Source organism: Musa acuminata, chromosome BXJ1-2, assembly GCF_036884655.1.
Source record: "Musa acuminata AAA Group cultivar baxijiao chromosome BXJ1-2, Cavendish_Baxijiao_AAA, whole genome shotgun sequence".
Taxonomy (NCBI): domain Eukaryota; kingdom Viridiplantae; phylum Streptophyta; class Magnoliopsida; order Zingiberales; family Musaceae; genus Musa; species Musa acuminata.
This window is the reverse complement of record NC_088328.1, coordinates 30,199-41,849: the sequence shown is the minus strand read 5'-3', so window position 1 is coordinate 41,849 and position 11,651 is coordinate 30,199. Positions and strand designations below refer to the sequence as shown.

The window sequence follows — 11,651 nt, the reverse complement described above, 5'->3', positions numbered from 1 at the left end:
CATCGGGAGGTTGGAATTGTTCGAATTTTGTTTTTTGGAATCATATGAGTTTCAAAAGTTATTTTTGAGGATAAAAAAGATTTGATCGACTTACGAATCTTTTGTTCTCATACTCAATGGGACTAAATAGTCTTATCAGAATCAATAAAATAATTTTAAATTATGTATAATGAGATTTTAAGTTTTGTATCGACTAATATTTAAAATATTTTTACTGCTGTCCAGTCTTGAAGTGACTCCTGTTTTCCACCTCCAATCACAAGAAAGATGAGAAGGCAACGCATAAGGCATGAGGTGCATAAAGTATTGGTTTCTCGTAGATAAGAGTTCAACAGTGACAGTGATGACTAGGGTTTTTGTCTGGGGAAGTTTGGGTTCCTTTTTCCTCTCTTTTGTTGGGTGGATGAGTCAGCTGGTGATGTTCCACCGATTCTTTTAAAGGAAGTCGTTTTCCCAATCAATATCTGGTATTTGTTTATTACCCTCCATATCATTTCATATTATTATCTATTAGGTTACAACATACTTAGATAGGAAGGCACCGCAACTCGTATCATCTAGTGCTTGTATCATTGGCCATTTATTTGGGTGAACCGGTCCTCGTTGGATTTGAACAAAGAGTTCTCGGTCATCTTTGACCAGAAGGATAAGGATGTGATGATAGGATATCAACGAGATTAATACTTTGATTATTGATAGTAAGGCGTAAGGATTGAATATCGCATTCATTATTTATTATTTATAAAATAAAAAGTTAGAATCAACTTATGTATCATGATATATATAATTAATTGGATTATTATGCACTGATTAGTGCTTATGATTTTGACATGTATCGACAATGCTCGATATACTTTTTTTTATTATTCTTTATGAAATTGAGAGGTACAAATCCATATTTGATTCGGTGTTTTGGCACTTAGGGTGTATTTAAAATGTCATTATATATGTTTTGTATTTTGTTTAACTTAGTAATTTGTTCATTCTTCCTATTTATGGGTCCAATAATAAGGTTAATAATATTTATATTGACTATAATGTGGTTGGAGTTGATCCTAGGAATGGATTTGTCTATCTTAATACTTTCAAGTTTATCAAAATATAATTATCACAACAATTCGACTAAAATAATATGTATAAGGAGTAAGCAGGAATTCGATTCGTTATTTTTAAATCAATATCTTTATCAATAAGACTAGTTGAGAATCTTAGAAATTTATCAAATATGATTTTAAATTATCATCCTGGATCTAATATATCATCATCAGATCAATATTATTATTATTATTATTATTATATATATATATATAATACAAAACAAATCTTGATGGTAAATTCTATATATAAATTTATTAGAAGTTCATGATAATTGTGGATTTGTTAACAATTTAATTAGTGAATACAATAATTTTGAATATAATGAAACATGGATTAGGTGTTTGTTAGGTAATGATGTTACATGGTGTTGTTTGTCAAAATTTGACCAAAGGGAGCCAATTTTTTATTGAAAAGAATTATAAACTAAATCATTTAGATGTTCATATCTCACCTTTAGCTTTCTATTGCTTTGGTTGCCATCCCACCTTCTTCCTTTTATCCATGTCTCTTGTTTCCTTCCCACAGTCTTGCCATTGTTTATAATCAGAAATTGAAGAGTTTACTAACATAATTAATGAACCAATTTGCTGGATGATTTACCCTCTCCTCTTAGTTGGATTATATATATGGTAGCATAGAGAGAGGAGGCTGGTGAAGACAACAAAGAAAAAAGGAAGTTTTGTTTATTTAGCAATGGGATTGGATTGCTAAAAGTAATGCTTTCATGTCATTCAAGTCAAAGAAATTGACAAAGAGAAAATAGGACTTTGTAAGATGATAATAAATGGATTGAGAAGCATCAGAATATCATAGAACATTTCTAAAGATCCAAATTTAAGTTCATTTAGAACCAATTCAACATGAGAACAATGAAACATAATTCATTAAAAGAAATACCAATCTACCTCGATCGCATAGGACCAGAGACTTGAGCCTCAGGCCTATTAAAAAGTAATCTACATCATATTTGGGGGGAACATCTTTTTTTTTTTTCAAGTATGCATTTGTCATTGAAAGTATAATCTCTTTACAAATCCAACTAATAAGGCTTTCATCTGGTGATTGATTGATTTCCCATTTTGTCTTTAAGAGTAATCATGTAGTAATGATCAAGTAATTGAGCTAGGTAATTGTGAAGGTAAAAAAAATACTCTCTATTAATCTTATAAATAGAAAAATAAAAGAACTTTGTGAACAGTATGCAATGGAAACTGAAATATTGGTGCATTAAAACAGATATATAAGTGTACTACAGGAACTGCAAGCAACAATTATAGTCACATTCTTCAAATTGTGGCCAATCAATTGTCATCCTCCCCTACTAGAAAACTGAACCTTATCTAATTGTGACATATAACTCAAGCTTGAATAGTTTGCACTATCCTCTTTTGCCTTTTTCTTCGGTCTAAGTTGAACAATTCAAGGGGTAGTTGGCTAGAACTTTAATCATCTTTGACTCTATAGAATGAGTCTTCTAGAAAACTAAGAACAATATTTGCCATAATATTCTAACTATTTGACTCTAATAGAATGAGTCTTCTAGAAAACTAAGAACAATATTTGCCATAATATTCTAACTATTTGACTCTAATAGAATGAGTCTTCTAGAAAACTAAGAACAATATTTGCCACAATATTCTAACTATTTGGGGACTACCACAAATATTTATCCATCATCAAGCTTCCAAAAGTAATGTCATTGGTCAAGCTAAGAACAATCAAATATCTTTCTTATTGTTTCAAATAAAATATGTCCGACACTGACTTCATTATTTATCTAGAACACTAATAGATCTCCCTTGGAGATGTCCAATCATCTTAAAAAGTATTTTTCCTCGTCTTAAATAATTTTCACCGAAATCTATCTACTTTACAAATGTTTAGTTCCAAAACATCTCTGCCAATCAATATCCATTTGTTCCCAAGGATTTGAAGAGCATAAATCCAAAATGAATGCACAGAATCTATGCTTTGACAACTGGATGAAACGGGCACTGGGAACATGTGATAATAAATCATTAAAGCAATACAAAAGAGTAGAATTCTAGCAATTCAAAATTTCAAACAACCTTTGGCTGGATCTGCTCAAAATCAAACACCTCAAACATCAAACGCCTGACATCTGGTTTACCATAGACAGTGTATGCAAGACCATGTATCGCTTGCTGTACTGCAGTTGTGGCCGGATTTCTCAGCCTTCGGTTATGCTCGTACTTGTCTTGTGCTAGCTCACCATAGATGATGAAATGGTGAAGATGCTTATCCCTCAAGTATCGGCCACAGAATTTGTTCATCAGCGTTCGCCGGTGCTTCTCTTGTAACCATCTACCAGGGGCATCAAGATGCTTCATTAGTAATCTCTCAGCCATCACAAGATCCTGCAGAGGATAAAACGTAAACAGGTGTTTATACAACATAGATCTTGTTGTACAACTTCAATTCAACAATTGAGTGAGCGTCATATTTTCTATTTAGAGAAAATATCATTTTTCAGTATTCCAAAATATCAGACTCAAGGGAAAGAAAACGCTATATGAATAGCTTCAGTCTGAAAGTTGTACCTGAATCTTCTGGCCAACGTATTCCAACCGCTCAAAACAAAATCGAGGATGCTCAAACTTGTATTTAGAAGGATGTAGAAAGCACAACTGCCATATGAATTTGCATTAGATTTCACTGACAAAGAATAGCAGATCAATACAAGCTGAATCATGTTTACGCTGGCAGAAACAAAAGTAGTTTATGAAACTTAAAAGGAAATACATTATGATGTTATTAGCGTAAACTAGGGAAAGAAAAATCTTCATTATCATTGATAGAAGGAAACAATGAGCATAACTGATGAAATCTTAAGATATCAGAAAGCAAAGAGATAAATCTTTCATCGATAAACAAGAATGTGACCCTTCTCAGGATTTGCAAATTAGCAATCTTTTATCTGGTCAAATTTCTATCTATATCTTTGTCAGCATTAGCTTAACTTCCTCAAATTCTTTTACATATTTTTTATATGCCCATTGCTTGCATGCAATTTTTGTGTCCATGAATAATGAACAAAATTGACCTTACTGGTTCTTCACCTAACCTTTTTGAACCAGCTATTTGAAATTTATTCAACTCCAGTTGGTTTGCACGTATCATTACAATTTTTCAACATATGAGATTTTAGAGTCTCCATTTTTGTCTCTTGTATCCCTTACAAGTCTTCCCAATTTGTTCTTTCTTTTCCCTTACTTTACATCATTATCTGAAGGGTTAGTTCATGAACCAACCAAAACTATTGCAGCTGACCAGTGATTCAATTTACCCCTAAGCTTTCTCTATGGATGGACATTAGATGATCACTAACTTTCCACAGCAATGACTAATGAAGCGCTCAAGCATTCAATGAACTAATATGATGATTTGATTGTTCAGCTTGGTACATGACCACAAAGTTTTAGAAGATGCCGCAATATATCTCTAGTACCTTCAACCAAGCTACAACTCAAGGTAGGTGGTGGTACTCAATTATTGAGGGCTTCCTTTAATCTTTCCAGTTTTCTTGAGTCCTCATATTTTTCTTTTTAATCTACCTATGATGATAAGGTGGTTGTTGCCTCCACTAGAAATGGTCAAGATGGCAATTGCAATACTATTTTCCTCATCCTGGTTGCAGCCATTTTTTGCTGCCTACCTTCCAACTTTCTCAGTATGGCAGTGACACAGATGCCATTAAAATAGTTTAAGAAATGAACATTTCTTTATAAACCATCATTTTTCTGTTTAAATAACTTAAAAGGTTGAGTGTTAGTGGAAGGCATTAATGTGCAATTAGAAGACGAAGAGTGAAAAAAGGAGTCTTTTTCTCCATTCGTTGGGGGGGCGGGGTGGGGGGGCAGGGGGGTGGGATCAGGACAAGGCGCTGATACATGTATAAGCAGCTAAGGAGTCTTTTTCTCCATTCGTTGCAATGTCTTAGAGAGAGAAACGGAGATCAAACCCGGTCTCTCTCATAGGAATGTGCAGGTGAGCACTCTAAAGGCTTTCTTCATCTCCCATCTTCAATCAGTTACAACCAGAGGTCATATATTGTACAACAATGAATGTAGAAAGAATTTTCCAAAAGAGAGGAATAATAACATGAAAGTTTACAAGAGTTGCCGCCTACATACTGCTGATGAAACAGGCTGCATGGGTCGATTTGCACTCTAGTAAATGATTGTCTAGTTTTGCTTTGGTCAAATAGCACATATATCATAATGCTTGTGGTTGAACGACCAAAACAATTGAAAACAAAACTGGATCAAGCAATCCCACCTTATATGGATTTCTAATTATGTTTATCTGCAAGAATCATGTCGCAAAATTTACTAAGGGAACTTGTTATGTTAGAATCAAGTAAAAGATAAAGACCTCTTGCACGAGATGAATTTTGATCATTATGCTGAATTGGATCAAGGAGTTGTCCTGGCCTTCACTTCTGTGCAAGGGAGTGTCATGTTATGGGAGCAATTTAGTTGGCTGTCCACGTCAAAGGTTTTTTTCTAGGTACACAATGGAAATGATGGACCCAAGAATTTATCTGGTGGTCTCCCCCTTTGACACTCAAGTCGGTTGTTAAAGGAAGACACGAAGGAAGAATAGCAAAAACCTTTTTCTTTCTTTTTCTTTTTGAAGATGATGTCTAAAGTATATGTGGCCTTCTTCTCTGTACCAATCCAACATGTAGCCAAAATCAGTATCAAACTGAAATTTATTTCTTGCTCAAAATTAAAAAAATGTTTGTGCGATGACATAATATTGGCTGTTTGCTAGATATGTTTAAACAGGTTTTCAATTTATTTCCTTCCTCATGATTCTCAGGCAGACGATGATCAGACAAAAATTTTCTCAAGCATACCCAATGGAAGAACTATTCCTACTTGACTTGGAAACATTAATTAAGTTTATGAAAATTTCAAATCGATACTACAGTAATAGCAGATCAGATTCATAGTGATAATGTAATAATAGTTGTACATTTGTACAAAAATCTATACCGCCAATGAGTCATATGTCAAGCAGACAAAATAATCTAAAAAAGGATCAATAAAAGAATGTTATAACCAAGGTCTGTCATACCGAAGCGTACCGCCCGTACCGGGCAGTACGTACCGGTCCGACAGGTTACCGGTACGCGGACCACCCGGTACCGCTACAGTGCTACAGTACTATACTGTAGCACTGCTGCAGTGTTAAAAAAAATATAAAATTGTTCGGTACACTAGGGTGTACCGCTCGGTACGCCGTGATGTACTGCCCGATACACCGGTACCATACCGTACCGAGCCCGGGTCGAAACGTCGATACGGTACGATACAGCGAACCTTGGTTATAACAGTATTTAAACAAGAACCAAAGATTTGACAACCAATTTCCAAGCCAAGGTATGCAATTTTGAATGGTACCGCCCGGTATGGGCGGTATGTACCGGTCCGACGGCATACCGGTACGTGGACCGCCCGCTACCGGGCAGAATGTTTAAAAGCACCCCGTATCGGATGATACGGGGTAATATCGGGCGGCAACACTCGAAATTTCGACCATTACCCCCGGCACAACTTGGTAACGGTCGATTTCGACCGTTACCGCACTGTAACAGTGCTACAGTGCTCCACGGTCAAATTGACGGTTGGAGCCCTTTCTCATAGTATTTAAACCCTTATGCTCCCCTATTTCACTCCATTACATTCTCATACTCTCTTAAACTATATTAAATTCGTTTTTTTTCACATTTGTACTCTCCTAAACTCTACAAGAGGACACTCCATTATATTCTTATACTCTCCTAAACTCTACAAACTCTTTTTTTCTCACATTTGTGCTCCCCTATTCAAATGATTATTCTATAGATATTTCAATATTTACATAAGGACAATCCGTAATGGACTGAAATACGAACCTTGCACAAGATATTCTTCAAAGCCCGGAAAAGATATGTGATACTATTCTTATCTAATTTACATTGATTTTACTAAACTTATGCTATTACTATATTTATTTCTAACTTCAAAACCCTATCCTAACTTTTTTAAAAATTTTCAGATATTTTCGAAGGGTTTTACACCTAAATTAGGTGTAATGCTCAGTTCGCCATAGCGTACCGTTTGGTACGCCCTGACGTACCGCTCGATACATGATACCGTACCATACCAAGCCAACCTCGAAACACCGGTACGATACGATATTACATACCTTGTTCCAAACTACCTATTTTTTTAATAATTTGTATTCATCTCAGCTTTAAGCCACTTTTATTTTTCGCATCCTGACATCCTTATTCTATTGCCAAGTCATGACAACCTTAACAGCAAAATAAAAATTTGTTTCAAACCCTACATTTTTGTGATAATATGATTCAAACCTCCATTTGTCAAATATAGCACCATGACCCTAGGATGTCTAACCTGATTACATCATGCTCCTTGTAAAATAATATCATTAGGGAAAAGAGTATTCACAAGATGTACCCAGTTTGATTATCAAAAAATTTCCATGAAAAATTTAAGAACCAAATACTCCTCATGTCAGAGTTACAAAGAGCCTTCAAATTCCACATCAAATTTGCTACCTGCCCCCTTTCTTTTTCATCCATAGCAATCTCCCCCTTAGTCCCATGCTCATTTTGCAATGCAACACACTTTCCATGTTGAATGACTAATCTCCCTTGGTCACCCATGATAAAAATTGACTGACAGAATTTTTTTCTCTACTTTCTTTCTCTTTAATTTCCTGTAGAACCAATCACACATTAATTATGCTGGCTGAGAAAGCACAGCATAGCATGAACCATTTTGGTCAGCAAATAACCAGCATCCATATGCCCCTGGATATTTAGTGGATTAACTAAATATTATTTCACAAAACCAGCAATGCTGGTCAGCAAATAACCATTTTGGTCAGCAAAATTTCACAGGGTTCAAAACAAAATGCCTGAATTTGTAAACATGATACATCATCCTGCTATTATTTAGTGGATTAACTAACAAGTTAGAATTTCAAAGCCATTTGTATCCCTTGATAGATGTATATCATCAAAATCTCCATCTTCCTGCTCTAATATTAATTTTCCCAAATGAAGAATATCAATCACAAACAACACAAACATCTGCAACCACAGCTATGAATTTCTTGAACTGTATGCGCTAAAGTTGAACATCATCCCGGATATTAACAGTGTCAAAGTCTTCCCAGGATGATACTTCAGATAGTTTCTGGAGGTGGTCATGCAAGTTCCTTTTCCCCATAATTTGCCTATACCAGTTATCAGTCAGCCATTTCTAGGTTGCAAAAGCAGTTGCTTTGCCAAGCTAGGGTCAAATTTGTGTGGTAAAGGTACTAGGGATTTCAACAAAAATACATCCTATCATCATGTATGTATAAAGTGGCAGTTTGAGAGCCTCAAGAATGAATTGCTTGGACAGAACCTATGATTAGATGGCCATAGCACGTAGATTCATCAAATTATGGACTCTCAGGCTCCATGATGAACAGTTGCCCAACATATTATGATCACAATTATAATTTCATAACCTATCAAATAGGTATACAGCTTTAAATCATATTCTGCAAAAAGAAGCTAATGATCACATTGAGGAACAGTTAATTCAGTGGTTTACCTGAAGACCAAGGCCAAGTTCAATATTCCTGGCCTCAGTGATTTCTGCAATTCGATCACTCATGGGCAAAGGATAGCCCAGTGTTTCCATAACTTTGGGTCTGCTATCAAAGTCCCAGATATTCCCTCGAAACCGATGCATGCCTGGTGGCACACATGCCCTAAAAAGCCTTGGATGAGCAAAAAGTGCATCTTGTGGAGGCTGCAGCATAATATAGGTCCAAAAAGTTTAGAGCCAGCATAAAGATAGAATGTGATTATATGAAAGTAGAAAATTGCATCAGGATTGATTTAAAAGTAAGCAATAGAAAGAAAGGCCGCAAAAAGCTTCATGCCTTATATGCAGCAACATCTTGCCAGCTAAGTTGTTTGTTCTCAAACTCCACTGAAACATAATCAACATCTTCCAGTTGTCGCCTCAGCTTTGGCTGACAACTCTCATCTTCTGGATCCATTCCAAATGCCTCAAAAAGTACACGGTAAACTTCAGGCATCCCAAAGCACAAATATATGGCCCCAAACAATGCCCAGAATACATACCTGAATGAAGACAACAAGAAAAATAAAAGAGGATATGAGACCACCTTTTGAGAACTTTGAATGTGCCTGAGCTCTAACCAAAGAGTAACAAAAAATTGATGATGAGACTCATCAATCCATGAGGATATCAGAATCCACTGAGATATGAAGTAACACAACTACCAGTAGAACTTTCACATTAAATTATGCATCCTAATTATAGTAGTTCTTATAGGAACTTCTTTCACAAGTGTTCTCATTCTAATAGGTTTGGTGGAAATCCAAGCAAGGACTTCAACTACCCATGAACTTGCCTCCAGTTGCTTCCCTTGATCCATTACATACAGATCTTCAAACTCATGTTAAGACTTCAAACTAATGGTCGGTTCGCTTTATCCCTGTTGTAAACCCCACTGAATGGCAGTTCCTTATGATCTCCTTAGTTAATCTATTCTTCAACCATGCATGAAGCTTGCATTAAGATGCTCATCTGACACAATCCTAGCAGAATATTCTTTGATCAAATCCTTTTTTTTTAACTACAAGAATTTCTTTTGGATCTTCTCTTGAAGTCTCTTCTACCAAAATTTTTTCCTTGAGATCTCCTATTGAACCTTGCACATGAAGTTATTCGTTGGTTGCTACTAGATCATCTTTTGGGCCACATAGTAACACGGTATCAAAAGATTCATATCTTGAAAAATCTCAAAGTGAAGTCTTTTCATATCAGATTTTCCTTGTGGTGCATATAATTAACTTCAACATGCTATCCTAAACCAAACTCCTTCCACTTGTAAGTTTAAACTATGTCTTGGAGCAGCAGCCTGTTGAGAATGAAAAAGCTTGCTCATCCATTAGAAAAGTTCAAACTGACATCAGAATCCGATTGCTGTACAGGTTAGTTGCATCTAATGGTTCAGTAAGTCAATATTTTTTGGACTAGTAAACATGACCAAAACCATCACATCTCAGAACAGGAAAATGCTCCAACAAGTATAATGCAAAATACTCAAATCAAAATGGTAAAAAAGAAAATCATGCTTTTGGATTCAACTATGGAGATGAGTCAGAAATAACGCATGAACTTACCTCTTTGCCCCTAAATTTCTGTAGTCTCTACAACTTGAATAGCAACAAACATAAAATTTGATTATTTTGGTGAAAGATGCATTAAAATCATATTTATAAAGCATGTTTTTTCAAATTTTCAGATCATTGCAACTAAATGGAGTAAAAAGCAGTACAAATAGCAAAATATTTTAAGTGTTTGGAATTTGACATCTGAAACCTAGTGAACATCCCAAACAGAAACCAGCTTGTCAGTGCCAACATTGGTGCAAATTAATATACCTAACCTAGTTTATAAACTCATTGTCGTGAGAACTTAATTTGCCACTATCAAATTTAGCAAACATTAATCAGTAGAACAAAAACTTTAGGAGGCAAAAGAATGAAAAGAATAATAACTTAAGCAGACTTACTTCACCGGGGGCTCCCTGTCCTTCCGAATCATCTTATCCATCTCATCATAAGGGAAGACCAGGTTGTGCAAGCTCGCAGCTCTGATCCACTTGGGCAAATTCCTCTTTCCGATCAGCGCATACACCCTCTCCCTCATTGGTGCAGGCGATTCCCGGGGGTACCGCTGAAGGAAATACTCGGCGAACGCCAGTTCGAGCACAAACTGCCCCAGGAACCAGAGCCTGGAGTGGCCGTTCCTGACGTGCTTGGCGTTGGTCCGCTCGCAGCCAGCCACCGGGTGCTGGAACGCCAGGTACAGCAGTGTGTCGAAATGCTTGGCGGGATTGGCGTCGTCCTCGAGCCGATCGGACGGCTCAAGGGGGTACCCCAGAGCCTGCTTGAGCTCCAGGAGGTACTCGTCGATCCAGGTGCGATCGGCATTGTTGAGCCGGGACGGCGGCAGGCAGGAGCTCAGAAGAGGTAGAGACTTGAGGGACAACTGGGGGCTGTTGAGAAAGCGCTGGGTGAGCTTGGCATCATCGAGGGGGGGTTTGAGAATGAAGCGCCGCGGAGGGACCTTCTTCTTAGGGAAGGCGACCTTCTTGCGCTCGGCGAGCTCTCTTAGGAGGCGCTGGGGGCTGTTGGGGGGTGCTTCCTGCGGGGTGTTGGTGGCAACGGCGAGAGCCCGTCGGCGGGGGATCGGGCGGCGTGAGTGGGGAAATTTAAGGTGGGACTGGAGGGGGGCGGCGGAGAGAGAGGAGGAGAAAGAGAGGTCCAAGGAGGGGAGACGATGGAGAGAAGAGGAGAGTTCCATTTGTGTCCGTGAGAGGGGCTTAAGCGGCCATCAATGGAGATCTTTTGGAGGCCTGCAGCGCGGGGTTGGGAGAAGGGAGATAAGGGGAGGGGAAGAGGAAATTGATGTTTAGCTTGATCG

General features: G+C 37.3%; 1 protein-coding gene across 1 annotated transcript; it reads right to left on the bottom strand.

Annotated features, from left to right (window-relative positions):
• Positions 1-3,077: 3,077 nt before the first annotated feature.
• LOC135594999 (ribonuclease III domain-containing protein RNC1, chloroplastic-like) lies at positions 3,078-11,624 on the bottom strand. The gene is made up of 5 exons (XM_065085503.1): positions 10,738-11,624; positions 9,073-9,277; positions 8,739-8,939; positions 3,660-3,746; positions 3,078-3,476 (listed from the first exon to the last, which is right to left on the bottom strand). Exons 1-5 carry the CDS (start codon positions 11,529-11,531, stop codon positions 3,159-3,161), a joined length of 1,605 nt encoding a protein of 534 aa, XP_064941575.1. The 5' UTR covers positions 11,532-11,624; the 3' UTR covers positions 3,078-3,158.
• Between the last annotated feature and the right edge of the window lie 27 nt (positions 11,625-11,651).